Here is a 15,262-nt window from a genome sequence, read left to right on the forward strand (position 1 = left end):
ACTTTGTCGGATGATACCCGTACCATACACAGTTATTTGCTAAGTTATCCAACCAATATATAATTTTTCTCCAATAGGTATGCTCGGAAATGTTCACCTTACTGTAGCAAAAATAGTACGGGAAGTTCTTCGTTAATGTCAAACTCTAACTAAAAAACATCAAACTATCGCTGTCCTGTTCTAGCGGACGGGAAGTCAAAAAACACTACAGTAATAACTTATTACTGTAGTGTTTTTTACTTTTTAATAATAAAAAACGCAAACAGCCAATTATTATTGCCGCGAGCCGCTTCTACACGACCCGATCAGCTAATACTGCTTAATAAAATCAAAGATTATTTTTATATTTTTTTTAAATCTCATCCGTGTTCATAAAGCTTACATATAGACGGTCAAGCAAATCTTGTCAGTAGAAAAAGGCGCGAAATTCAAATTTTCTATGAGACGATAACCCTTCGCGCCTACATTTTTCAAATTTGCCGCGTTTTTCTACTGACAAGATCTGCTTGACCAAGTATAGTTTGTCAAAGGACTTTCTCATTTCAAACTTAGACAAAGAGAATCATACTATCTTTGTCTTACACTAGTACTAGCACCCAAAAGAAAAGGATGGGTGTAGTTTTCCTGGTTCTTACTGACTGAAAAGTTGGTTTGACAAACTATATTGCGCAATTATATTGAATGAACGAATATTGAATGGTACTGAATGGCAGAATAAGTTTGTGCCTTTAACTTTTAAAAATTAATTAAAGAGGGAAATTGTTTTTGACATTTTGGATGTGAAGGTTTGATTTGAGTGATGCTTGATGCTTAAATAATAATTATTTTAGCTTATTTCCTCGCATGTTTGGAGAAAAGCACTATATATGCCTCGGCAGGAATAGCAATTCGTGGATTCGTCTTCTTTGTCGGACTCCGCTTCGCGTCGTCCGACAAAATCGAAACTCATCCACGAATTGCCCTTTCCCGGCCTCTGCAATAATGTACTATTCCCAGCTCCGAATCGAAGCTTACGACCTCGGTCTCCCCACGCCGCTCAGCTCCGACCTCGACCTGACCATCTACGTGCAAGACGTCGACAGCTACCGGCCGCGCTTCCCCGACAAACACCTGCACATCAACCTCACAGAGAACATGTACGAGGAAGGGCTGTACTTGCCCAGTGTGATAGAGAGGGACGAGATCGACCGGGGTGACGAGCCGGTATTACCGGTCTGCTATTATATCGTGGAGGGGAATGAGGATGGCGAATTTGAACTTCATCGGAATACGCACAGGTACGTAAGTTTCTAGTAGGTAAGTACCTTGTAGTTTTGTAACTTAAAAGATATTTCACTGATTGGAATAGAACCGTGCAAATTAATCGTTTATCACGTAATCCTGTCTGCGCATGAGCTCTGAGGAATTGCAGGAGATACTCGCTTCCCCAAACGCCCCTGTATTCCGTCCAATTCCATACTTATCTGAGCTCTTGCGTAGACTGTATGCAGAAGTCATTTATTGTAGTGCATTAGAGTTCCGTTTAGAATGAATCTGTAAAAAACCCAGCCTGAAATTACGATTAAAGTAACAGCAAGCCTTAATCAGCATCTTAGGAGAGACCTTGATCAGAAGTTATTTTTCGTCGAATTATATTAATTATTTATTTATCATGCTTCAAGCATTTTTTTTTAAATGACGTTGCAGGTAGGCGCTAACCTGTCATCTGGCTACCAAGTCAAACGTTCAAAAAACCAAATAGTGTTCCATTTAACAGGTTGGCCACACAACGCCCGCTGGACCGCGAGAGGAAATCCAACTACACCCTAACAGTACTAGCTACAGAGGACTGCGTGGCCGCGCCCGAGTACCGCGCGAACGAAGATTCCGTCAGCACCCTGACCGTGCACGTCGCCGTCAATGATTTAAATGACAACGCGCCTAAGTTCGTCAGCAGGATCTTTACTGGGGGCATCACCACGGAGGCTGACTTTGGCATCGAATTCATGCATGTTAAGGTATATACCTAATCGCTAACTCATATAAAATTAACTGATTAACTGTAGGTAACTGGGTAATAATTAGTTACTATATGTGCGGCCCTGAATACGACGTGAACATGGACATTGGACACGGGCAGCATTCTGCTATTCGGATAGTGTCTTACCCCCTTATTCATAAAACTTTAAGGGCCCGATTTAGTTAAATTATGTTTTATCCCTTACTTACAAATACATCAGTCAAAATGAAAGATGAAGACAGACGATTATTAGCTAATTGAGGTTTGTAGAGCGTTTATGAATAAGGGGGTTAGTCTTTATTATTCTTATCTTATCTGGGGGCCGATTTTTTAATTTCGACCGCTCGATTTCGTCACACGAAAATCGGTGGAAAACGGCGAAATGCTAATTTTGGAAATACGAGCGATTGAAGTTTGGAATCTATTGGTATTGACCACTCGATTTCATTTATATTTGTAGAATTTAAATGCCTAGTAGTGGAGATATTATTTAATGAAATACACGAAATCGAATAGTCGAAATTCAAAAATCGGCCCCCTGTTCCCATGTTGCCACGGCCATAATTTATAGGTATTATTCGCCTCATCAGTCCACGACTTCGTTCGCGTAGAAAATTAGATGGCAAAATTTTCTTCGCTGTTATACCAATTATAACAAAACTATTACCAGTCGTAACAAGCTGTTGCCAGTATAACCCATGTAAGATTAGTTGCACAGAAATTAATTAACGCTGTAAGCAAGACGTGTAATATCCGCTCAGTTGTTGATGTAGCTCATGTCTGTATATTTAAAGATAAGATATGAAACGGATTTCTTGCATATCTACTTCATCTAGGTACTTGCTCATATTGTAATGATAATTTTTCTTCATGCATGGTTGACCTCCACTTATCATGATGACACTTATTCATTATACCTACACATTTATCTGCAGAGAGCAAGATAACTTATATCTAGTGTCGGTGGCGTTAGACTTCATTCGCTATCTTGAGTATCATGTTTTGTAAACAAGGTATTACCAATACAAAACCGATTGAGTTTCCGGTAAAATATTCAAATACCTATATCATGAATTAGATCAACAAGTAATATTATTTACGTTGGAATGTAGGATAATAGGCTTTCTCGTAATGTACACTGAGCAGTAAAATGGCACTACATTACAGCCGCATTATAAAAAAAACTGTTAGGCACCATGTACTATTTGTTAATTATCTATAACTTGCTGATTACAGCACAGTGCCATAAAATTTTTATCAATATTTCAGGCCATTGATCTCGATGACGGCGAAAATGCCAAAATGGGCTACTACCTCCTGGGCGAAGTGAAGAAGACGCTAACCGAAGGTTTGGAGAATTTGGCAGTATCGCCTTTTCTGGTCAACGAGGAGACGGGAGCTATCTCACTTAATTTCGACCCACAGAAAGGGATGAAAGGATACTTTGATTTTAAAGTAAGTTCCTAAATGACTTTATGTTATGATAAGATGAAAGACGAGTTTTAGTAAGATGATTTTACATTCTATCTAACTTTTTTATAGGTGCTTGTCAACGATACGGGTGGCCTACAAGACGAATCTCACGTATTCATATACCTGCTACGGGAGGACCAAAGAGTGCGTTTCGTTCTACGTTCCCATCCGTCAGAAGTCAGAGACAAAATAAACATTTTCAGAGAAAAACTAGCACAAGTTGCCGAGTCCGTAGTCAACATAGACGACTTAAGGGTGCATGAAAATAAGGACGGATCTGTAGATAATACGAAGACTGATTTGTACCTGCATCTGGTTAATGGACAAGATCATTCCGTGCTCGAGGTGAATCAGGTGCTGCAGTTGGTCGACAAGAATATTGAACAACTGGATGATTTGTTCAAGGTAGTAAAGTATGAGTGATCTAACAGCTTAGTCATATATTTCAGCATCTATAAGCGTAACTGCCGACATGGCTCCCTACGTCAGCTGCCACAAATGCGGTTTTTGGCTTATACAGCCACGAGAAACATTGTCCCTCGCATATATACGCTGCATAAATCATCTGTCAAGATCTTAAAGGCTGAGGCCTTGGACACAGTGGCGTAGCATGGTCTAACTAAACTAGCCGGTGCCGTGTGGTGCCGGCATCAGAAAATAATAGCACCACCCCATCTCGTCCCGTGGGTGTCGTATAAGGCGACTAAGGGAAACCTGGCGAGAGATATGCATATGAGCAAGGTTCGCCCGTATCCTTAGCGGGGTCCTTGCTCACATATCGAAAAAAAAAAACTGAACTAGCCGTGGGCAAAGTCACATCTCACACAGGACCTAGCCTTTTCTTTCAATGTGTATTCCAAGAGAATAGAAAGGGTTGGCTTCCGTGAGGCCCCACTTCGCCCAGGCCTAGCTACGCCACTGCTTGGACATCACGAGTGATGTCCACAATTTTACAAAATGTTTTTCTGTATTACAAAATGACTTGCAGTATTTCCATATTTTGAAAGAAAATATCAACGCCTATGTCATATTAAATATATAGTCCTCCACATCGATTTCGATGACGGCGACCTCAGCAATCAAGGGATTTTCCTCTTATGAGCTCTTATGTGGCTGGCTAGGCCAAACTTGTTTTTAAAAACTCTGTCACATTCACGGCAGTAGAGTTGACCGGCTGTGTTGTACGTATACACGTAGGAGGGCTTAGGCCTTTCCTTGCGTAATTGGCGTTTTACGTCTAGTGTCGCGAGGCGGTTTTCCTCAAACGACTTGATGGATTCAAAGATGGTAGACCGCCAAGATGACCACTTTGCAGCGAGCTCCTCCCAACGTGCAGGATCGATGGCACACGCGTTTAGGTGACGCTTGAGCACGTCTTTATATCGGAGATATTGACCGCCGTGCTTTCGCTTACCCTCTGCTAATTCTGAGTAGAATATAGCTTTAGGCAAGCGGCGATCGTCCATCCGGAGAACATGCCCACACCACCTCAACTGACGCTGCATCAATAGTGCCTCCATGCCGAACACCCCTGAACGACGCAGCACCTCAGAGTTGGGAACACGGTCCTGCCATTTAATCCTCAGTATAGATCTTAGACATCTTAGGTGGTAAGTGTCTAGTTTTTTGACATCTGGCTTGTACAGGCACCATGTCTCTGCGCCATACAGAAGGACTGGGATTATTAGGGCCTTATAAACGCTTATCTTAGTCTCTAGATTGATGTCATGGGACCTCCAGACACGATCAGTGAGTCGCCCGAAACTGGCAGCGGAGTTGGCAATGCGAGAAGGTATTTCTGAAGCTAGGGTGTTGTCTTGGCGTATAGTGCTCCCAAGATATTTAAAATGGCACACTTCATCTAGTGGTTTTCCATCTAGATTCAGCGGTGTTGAATCAGATTCAACTCCCCGGGGTGGTTCTTTGAGGATTGTCGTCTTGGAAGCACTTATTACCAGGCCGAATTGTTGGCAAGAGCGGTTTAATGCGTCCAGGTAGCTTTGGAGATGCGCCATACTGTCAGACATAAGGCATACGTCGTCAGCATAGAGTATCTCCAATATGGAGACCCGTTGCACTTTAGATTTCGCCCTGAACCTTGATATGTCAAAGACACCTTTCTCAGTCCTCACATTTAGTTGTATTTGGTTGCCACAACACTTTAAAGCGTCTCTCATCACCACTGAGAAGTATATGGCAAAGAGGGTGGGTGCCATGACACATCCCTGCTTCACTCCGCTTGTAACCTGAATCTCCTCAGAGAGTTCGTTTTCATGTTGAACCTGCGCTTTCATGCCATCATGGAAATGGCGAATGAGGTTTACGAACCTCTTTGGATATCCAGATTTTCGCAGAACAAGCCATAAAGCTTCGCGTGGGACTCTGTCAAACGCCTTTTCCAAGTCCACAAAGCACATGTAGAGAGGCCGTTGGTGCTCAAGGCTTTTTTCTTGGAGTTGCCTCACAACAGCGATAGCGTCAATGGTACCGCGGCTAGGACGGAATCCACATTGGCTCTCTGGGAGGTGTTGTTCAGCTAACTCACTTAAGCGGGCGTTTATAATGTGAGCGAGGATTTTACCAGCACAAGAGAGAAGCGATATTCCACGGTAAGAGCTGCAATCGGAGACATCCCCTTTCCCTTTATACAGCTTACAAATTACCGCATCCCTCCAGTCCTGAGGCACCTGTTCAGCATGCCACGCTCTTAGTATTAGTTGGTACAACTTGCCGATAATGCTGTGGCCACTATATTTATAAACCTCTGCAGGAAGTTGGTCCAACCCAGGTGTCTTTGAGTTTTTGAGACGCTTCACGGCTCTTACGAACTCTTCATAAGTTGGTGGCTCATCTAGCTCTTGATAAACTGGTAGTTCTTCGAGTGTGTCGATATAAGGCAGGTTTGCACTGAGCGCGTCGGGATTTAGAACATAGTTAAAATGCTCCGCCCAACGCTTTAATACGGCATCTTTATCCGTAACTCGGTACTGCCTGTTCTTTGAGTACATTGGAGCGACCTTTCGGACTCGTGGGCCAAAGATGGCCTGTATGCCTTCAAAGAACTTACCAGTCTGATGTGTGTCGGCATAGTTTTGTAGTTCAGCAGCTTTTCCCTTCCACCACTTATCCTTCAGTTCACGAACCTTAGATCTGAGATTGTGTTGAGCCTCCCTTCCAGCAGGGGTACCCGCAGACTTCGAGTTTAATTCATGCCTGTATCTTTCAACAAGCATTTTTATACTGCTGTCCGCCGCATCAAACCAGTCTTGATCCTTCTTCTCCGGTTTTCCTATAGTTTCCAGAGCACAGGCATGGAGGTTTTTTGCAAATGATTGCCATTCTTCATCTGTTGTCAAAAACTCGGTCTGCGAAACACTCGCAGCAAAAGTTGAATCTAATGCAGCTCCCAACTCCGGTGATGTTATAAGCTTTGAGAAGGCCAGTTTTGACGGATTTTTGTGGGGTGCACGACGTGGAGCTTTAAGTTTTAATTGGATCTTCGTTCTGATGAGACGGTGATCAGTCCAGCCCAGCGCCCCACGCATCGCTCTCGTTACAAGAACATCACGCAGGTCTTTACGGCGGACGATAACGTAGTCTAGAAGATGCCAGTGCTTTGATCTTGGGTGCATCCACGAAGTTTTATATTTCTCGGCAAGACGGAAGAAAGTGTTGGTGATGGCAAGGTCTAATTCAGCACACAACGACAAAAGGCGTGATCCGTTGTCGTTACACTTTCCAACGCCATGTCTGCCGAGGACACCGTTCCAGTGTTCGTAATCGGTGCCTACACGGGCATTAAAATCTCCCAACAAAATAATTTTGTCGTGCTTTGGAATTCCTTCAAGAGTTCGGTGAAGTACTTGGTAAAATGCCTCCTTATCCTCGTCCGATGAAGGTAGAGTTGGGGCATAGGCACTTATCAGATGAGCGTATTTGTTATTTGTGATTTGTAGGCGCAGCGTAGGCATATTAAATAGCAATGTTCATGGGACACTATTACACTAGATTCCTTTTCCCATTATATAACGCAGGGCCGCAAGGCCCTTGCACAGTACCCGAGTTTGCGTACAATTTAAATAGAGTGGCAAGTAGTTAAATTATAAACAACATCGCATACCTACCTACAAAAACTTGATACAATTTAAGAGGATTTAATTCTTCTATAATGCATATGTTTCTGGGACGCTTTTTCATCAGGATCGTTCAACCAACCAACTTCTATTTCGCCAGGACTTCTATTTCTATTTTCTACTTTTCCTCGCCAGGAATTCAACGTGCTCGATACGCAACCGGCGGAATACCAGCCGCTAACGGTAGACACGATCACGTCCAACCAGACGGTGTTCTGGCTCGTCTGGACCACTCTGTTCCTCACCGTGTTGCTCGTCCTCTCGGTCATGATGTGCCTCAGCCAGCGGGCTGACTACGTGCGGAGGTTGAAGGCAGCCACGGCTACTGCTTATTGTAAGTATGGTCATTAGGTTTTGTAATTTACTAAATAATTGACACATAAATACACATCACTGAGTAAAACAACTATGCACCGTAAAATGGGGTGAGTAGGGGTTGCGAGGAGAGTCGGGCTATGAATTGGGAGAGAAGGAATGACAGGGGGTGAGATGGTTTTGAAAGGCTACTGCTACCTAAATAATGTATTCCTATTACAAATGGAGCTATAGTAAAAATAAAATGTTATCGAGGTTTGAATGTCAGTTTTGTCTCTAGTCACCCCATTTTACGGTACGGATTTATATAAAACCCATTGCTATAATTTATTTACATAGGGTTTTCCAACATTTTAACACTGTTCATGAACCTGCCTTATAATATTTTTAGGATAATCCTGGTTACAGGTAAACTGTGGGTAAACTATATGTGAAGTTGTGAACCAAATTTCATCTAAATCATTCATCCATTTTTACGCACGTGTTTGTACTTGACGTAGGTAATATCATTATATCGATACTAGGGTATCGACTAGGGTACAGTCAGCAGCAGAAGTCGCTATACAGTCCAGGTGCTCAAAGAGAGGTAAACGTTTAAACTGTCAAAAAGTTGTTGACTGTCATGGTAGTATTTACTTGTGAGCGCTCAACGTGTCACAAATATGTTAACAGTCGCTATTCATTAATTTCTACACTTACAACAAGTCATTGATACCTTAGCTGTCAAAAAACCAATGGTATCTAAGCGGCCAACGTGTCAAATATATCTGAACAATATGGAAAAATAGACTTTAAAGCATACAAGTATGGTCGAATATTGAATGAAAGATAGCCATGCTAATTTCAGGTAAAGCGTTTTGACAATCATCGAAAGCAGTACAGTCTTGTCATCACATACATCTATCTCACGTTTTGCCCTTCAACCATTTGACAGGAGCCTCTCGGTCAACTTACTGCAAACTATTTCTTTTAACAGAATCAAGACGAATGAGTGACACATAGCAAAATCTAACTGAAGCCGAATTTAGAGCCAATTGTCAAGGCACGTTGTGGTCTCAGTAACAGGCGTTTGCTTTTCAAAGTATAGACCGCGGGTTCAAATCTCAGTCGTACGCACCTAGAGATTACAGCTTTTTATTTCTTTTGGGTTTCATTTTTATTATTAATTTGTGTCTTCAGGTTGTATGTTAATTTCGCATTAGTTTATATAATTTTTGAAGATATGTCAGATGTAGCGTAATATGTACGACTTTCTATCAGGACTTTGTAGGTTTGAACCCGCAGTAAGCGTTACTTAGATTACTCCTGTGCGGAATGCCATTTGATATTTACCTACTGCTAGGTTGGATACAATTATTTTCTCCTTCGTTCTTTGATCGATTCGGGGCATCGTATTTTAGTAGGTACTACACAGGTTGGCCCATTTAGATCGGTCAGTATGGGAAAATCTAAAACTATAAGACATACACCGATCTCTTCTTAGGAACCATGTCATCGATTTTAGTAACAAGAAAAACTGCATTCATACATTTAAAAAAATGTATGTAAAATGTATTGAAAATAAAAACCGGGCAAGTGCGAGTCGGACTCGCGCACGAAGGGTTCCGTACCATAATGCAAAAAAAGGCAAAAAAAAACGGTCACCCATCCAAGTACTGACCCCGCCCGACGTTGCTTAACTTCGGTCAAAAATCACGTTCGTTGTATGGGAGCCCCAGTTAAATCTTTATTTTATTCTGTTTTTAGTATTTGTTGTTATAGCGGCAACAGAAATACATCATCTGTGAAAATTTCAACTATCTATCACGGTTCGTGAGATACAGCCTGGTGACAGACGGACGGACGGTCGGATGGATGGACGGACGGACGGATAGCAGTCTTAGTAATAGGGTCCCGTTTTACCCTTTGGGTACGAAACCCTAAAAACCCTAAAAATCTTCGGAAACTTACTAAATGAAATTAAAGGACATGAAAACAATGCATTTTATTAATTTTAGACATCATGTTTCATAGTAACATTTATTGCTTAAGACCTACACAATCGATATCTAAATAGAAATAGTCTTAGTTTTATTTTTCAAAACGTTCGGGGTTTGATTCCCGAGCTGAGTACACATTTTTTTTAAATGTATGAATGCCTTTGTTTCGTGTTACTTAAATCGATGACATGATTCCTAAGAAAAGATCGGTGTATATCTTATAGTATCAGATTTTCCCATACTGGCCGATCTAAATGGGCCAACCTGTGGCCACCCTGTATAGTATGTTTTAGTACAATAAGCAGGCTAAATAAATATATTACCATAGGTATATAATATGCTCTACGGTTTGGAAGAACAGCCGCATATGACAGTTAAAATAAAAAAAACCGATCGTTCTCGTAGAACCTACTTATTTATTGTCTAAGTTTGACACTTAACGATAAAATACTTCTTTAAGAAAGGAGGTGTCAATTCGTAGTGCTACAGTATTTATTTAAAAGTTAAACAGATAAAATGTTGATGCTTAGTTACCATTGAAATAACAACTGCTTAGCAACTGGTGGCACCCTGGCTGCTGACGTACGTGATTGGCAGTGCGTGTAGGTATTAATGACAGCAGCTTGAATTTGAGTGCTTAGTTACCACTGACGTTTTAACCGTTATTGTCATTGTGATTAAATAAGGGTGTATGTGTTAAAGAAAAACTCAGAAGTTAAGGTATATGTGACGAACTGAAAGCCTACGTGAAAATGACAACTTAGATGTCCTTATTTTTGTGACGATTGAAGTGTATATGTTTTCTTGGACACCTTGCCCGCTCAGGTATATCTGCTGCTGACTGTACTAGGCTAGGGCCTAGTTCACACTCGTACTAATTACGCCGAAAAATTAGTTGCAATAAGACATTCGTTACAATAAATTTTATCCCGTAATTAAATACGAGTGTGCACTAAGGTACAGTCAGCAGCAGATATACCTGAGCGGGCAAGGTGTCCAAGAAAACATATACACTTCAATCGTCACAAAAATAAGGACATCTAAGATGTCATTTTCACGTAGGCTTTCAGTTCGTCACAAATACCTTAATTTCTGAGTTTTTCTTTAACACATACACCCTTATTTAATCACAATGACAATAACGGTTAAAAAGTCCGTGGTAACTAAGCAATCAAATTCAAGCTGCTGTCATTAATACCTACACGCACTGCCAATCACGTACGTCAGCAGCCAGGGTGCCACCAGTTGCTAAGCAGTTGTTATTTAAATGGTAACTAAGCATCAACATTTTATATGTTTAACTTTAAAATAAATACTGTAGCACTACAAATTGACACCTCCTTTCTTAAAGAAGTATTTTATCGTTAAGTGTCAAACTTATACAATAAATAAGTAGGTTCTACTAGAATGATCGGTTTTTTTTTATTTTAACTGTCATATGCAGCTGTTCTTCCAAACCGTTGATCATATCATATTATATACCTATGTTAATATATTTATTTAGCCCACTTATTGTAGTAAAATATACTATACAGGGTGGCCCATTTAGATCGGCCAGTATGGGAAAATCTGATACTATACAATATACACCGATCTCTTCTTAGGAATCATGTCATCGATTTTAGTAACACGAAAAACTGCATTCATACATTAAAAAAAATGTGTACTCAGCTCGGGAATCGAACCCCGAACGTTTTGAAAAATAAAACTAAGACTATTTCTATTTAGATATCGATTGTGTAGGTCTTAAGAAATAAATGTTACTATGAAACATGATGTCTGAAATTAATAAAATGCATTGTTGCCATATCCTTCAATTTAAGTTAGTCGGTTTTCGAAGAGACCAGCATTTTTAGGGTTCCGTACCCAAAGGGTAAAACGGGATACCCTATTACTAAGACTCTGCTGTCCGTCCGTCTGTCCATCGACATCCGTCCGTCCGTCCGTCTGTCACCAGGCTGTATCTCAGGAACCGTGATAGCTAGACAGTTCAAATTTTCACAAATGATGTATTTCTGTTGACGCTATTATAAGTAACAAGAAATACTAAAAACAGAATAAAATAAAGATTTAAGTGGGGCTCCCATACAACAAACGTGATTTTTGAGTAGTAAATATCAAATGGCATTCCGCACAGGAGTAATCTAAGTAACGCCCACTGCGGGTTCAAACCTACAACGTCCTGATAGAAAGTCGTACATACGCTACATGTGCCATTATCTTCAAAAATTATATAAACTAATGCGAAATTAACATAAAACCAGAAGACACAAATTAATAATAGAAATGAAATCCAAAAAAAAAAACAAAAAGCTGTAATCTCTAGGTGCGTACGACTGAGATTTGAACCCGCGGTCTCTGCTTTGAAAAGCAAACGCCTGTTACTGAGACCACGACGTGCCTTGACAATTGGCTCTAAATTCGGCTTCAGTTAGCTTTTGCTATGTGTCATTCGTCTTGACGATTCTGTTAAAAGAAATAGTTTGCAGTAAGTTGACCGAGAGGCTCCTGTCAAATGGCTAAAGGGCAAAACGTGAGATAGATGTATGTGATGACAAGACTGTACTGCTTTCGATGATTGTCAAAACGCTTTACCTGAAATTAGCATGGCTATCTTTTATTCAATATTCGACCGTACTTGTATGCTTTAAAGTCTATTTTTCCATATTGTTCAGATATATTTGACACGTTGACCGCTTAGATACCATTGGTTTTTTGACAGCTAAGGTATCAATGACTTGTTGTAAGTGTAGAAATTAATGAATAGCTACTGTTAACATATTTGTGACACGTTGAGCGCTCACAAGTAAATACTACCATGACAGTCAACAACTTTTTGACAGTTTAAACGTTTACCTCTCTTTGAGCACCTGGAGTGTATAGCGACTTCTGCTGCTGACTGTACCTATCGATATTTTATGCGAGAGAGCATATGACAAGCAGCCGGACTAGCACATGATTGGCGCGACAGTAATTCGCCGCGAGATAGACTACCCGTCCCTCTTTAATTAATACAGTTAGAAAAATCGGGTAGTATATCTCGCAGCGAGATGTCGCGCCAATCATGTTCTTGGCCTACAGATGAGAAATTGATCGTTTAAATTTAGTAAATGCGACATTAAATTGGTCATGTACCTTTGAATCTGTTTGGCAAACAAAGCAATGCGTCTCTATATCTAGACTACGCAGTACCTGTTATCTAATTTGTACCTACATATACAAAACAGTTTGTTATTTCGCTTCATGCAAACAAAAATATATCCAGTGTAACTATTTCTTTCAGCATCACCGACTCCCGGCGAATCGGATATGACGATCAGGAGTTCCGGCGGCCGCGTACCAAACACCAACAAGCATAGTACAAAAGGATCAAATCCGATATGGCTCCATGCATATGAAAACGAATGGTACAAATCCGACGACCAAGTAAGCCGTTCGGAACGCGACTCTCTCGACGAAAACGCCGTTGATCAAGACTTGTCTAACGAAAAACCATATTTTATCACCACAGGTGCCTTTCCCTCCATAGATTCTAATGCGACTGAACCTCAGACCAATCCAGTTAAATATGACTTCTATCAACAATTGGAACTGATGAAAAATGCAAAAAATATGGAAACAACAGAATTGTAAGCAATTTTAAAAGATTAACTTGGACACTGCTCAATTAGGCCTACCTTAATTAAATTTAGAATGTATAGGTACGAAAGGCTATTCCGTCATATCGTAGATCCCTTTTATCTTGTAAATTATGACATTTTGCATTTAATTTAGTTCAACGCCGAATTAATCCTTTATGCCGACTCCATATATTGGACCAACTTGGACCAATCTAAGGGACGCAGCTATGAGGTGGAATGAGATAGCAATATCACTTGTATCTTCTTAGATTGACGGCCCACTATGTGGACTCGGCATTAGGTTTGAGATTGTAGCGCAGTAGTGAAAAACCGGATGTGTTTGTAAAATAATTAAGCTTTCTGTCATAATTTTGTGAATCAAAATTAGCCAACCAACTGATAATATCACAAACTGCCGCTTTTAGTATAGTAGTCGTGCCTTTTGTAAATTATTTTCTGTACTTAGTTATTAATAATTAGGCCTAAGTGTGATTTGTACAATACATTTTGAAATTATAATAATTCCTGAGTAGAATAATCAAGAACAAAGTTTTTGAAACTATCAAACTATGTAAAACTAGTTCATGGTAACTTTAAGTTTATTTGAATGTTACCTCTGATATTAATTCAAATAGCGAGTATAATATAGTTTGCGAATAAAGTAAATGTATTTGGATAACCGTTTTACTTAACCAACCCTAATAAGCTCCCCAATTCATGTTCACTATTGAGGTGGTGGTAAGTAAACCAATGTCTGCAAACCAATGGATTGATTTACCTACTTTAATCGAATGGCATCAAACCCATCAAACAGGCAGATTTGTATCGTTTCCCGATTGTTACGACTGAAATTAAGTATACAAATCTCCAACAAAACTATAATTAGCGCCATCTAGTGAATGAAAGCTTAAGCATCGGCGCGATTCGGGAAATGAATTAGATATTCACTAGATATGAAATAGTAAAGATATGCGACGTTCCACGGCAAAAGGTACCATTGTCCCGGCTGAATATTGAAATTGAAGCAGCGTTAATAATAGCGTAAGTGCCAGCCGCCATAAGGTACCTTTTGCCGTGGAACGTCACATATCTTTACTATTTCATATCTAGTGAACATCTAAAATTCTAAATAATTTCCCGAATCGCGCCGATAATGATGTACATTGAAGAGAAGAGTCGTGAAATGTATGGGATCCAATACATTCTACGACTCTTTCCGCTCAGACTATCCCTGTTTTTGTGTCTGAGCGGAGGTTATAAATAGTATGGAATAGAGACAAGAAATCCAAATTGAAATGGCGCGCCATGGTGTTGAATTTTCTTTACGAATGGGTTGATGTGCGGGTGGCTTCTCTACGCTTCAGTGTGATACATGGGCACAAGGAATCCTGATGCCCTACCGCCAACATCAGAAATGCATACCTGCCCCTCTATCGCTTGAACACACGAGTGACAGATACCTAACGATTTTCGATGTTGGCGGTAGGCCCTCTCGTCACCTGAGTAACAGTGAATCCCTTTATTGCTGTGCTTCCGCTTGACGAATTGAATAATCAATAATCAACAGTTACTGGTATCAAAAAACTTATTTGGAAAATGAGAGGTAAGGTGGGGTCATTAGAAGTGGTCAAAATCTGATTAAGAATCGTACTTTTACAAAAGCTACAAACGTCTTTTAGGGTCAGTCCGGTCTGCCATACCTATCACAGCAGCATGACCATGTATATTTATGAAATTTGGTGC

The 15,262-nt window shown here is 40.4% G+C and overlaps 1 protein-coding gene across 1 annotated transcript in view; it reads left to right on the forward strand.

Moving 5' to 3' along the window:
- LOC134664721 (cadherin-23) overlaps nucleotides 1-14,198 on the forward strand; it is a 60,491-nt gene extending 46,293 nt beyond the window's left edge. Inside the window, exons 23-28 of the mRNA XM_063521470.1 lie at nucleotides 997-1,277; nucleotides 1,757-1,997; nucleotides 3,269-3,454; nucleotides 3,542-3,877; nucleotides 7,741-7,939; nucleotides 13,183-14,198. Coding sequence (XP_063377540.1) covers nucleotides 997-1,277; nucleotides 1,757-1,997; nucleotides 3,269-3,454; nucleotides 3,542-3,877; nucleotides 7,741-7,939; nucleotides 13,183-13,532 — 1,593 coding nt within the window. The 3' untranslated portion in view covers nucleotides 13,533-14,198. The remainder of the gene's footprint in view (nucleotides 1-996; nucleotides 1,278-1,756; nucleotides 1,998-3,268; nucleotides 3,455-3,541; nucleotides 3,878-7,740; nucleotides 7,940-13,182) is intronic.
- Nucleotides 14,199-15,262: the final 1,064 nt, after the last annotated feature.

This window comes from Cydia fagiglandana, chromosome 1 (assembly GCF_963556715.1).
Source record: "Cydia fagiglandana chromosome 1, ilCydFagi1.1, whole genome shotgun sequence".
NCBI classification, from domain to species: domain Eukaryota; kingdom Metazoa; phylum Arthropoda; class Insecta; order Lepidoptera; family Tortricidae; genus Cydia; species Cydia fagiglandana.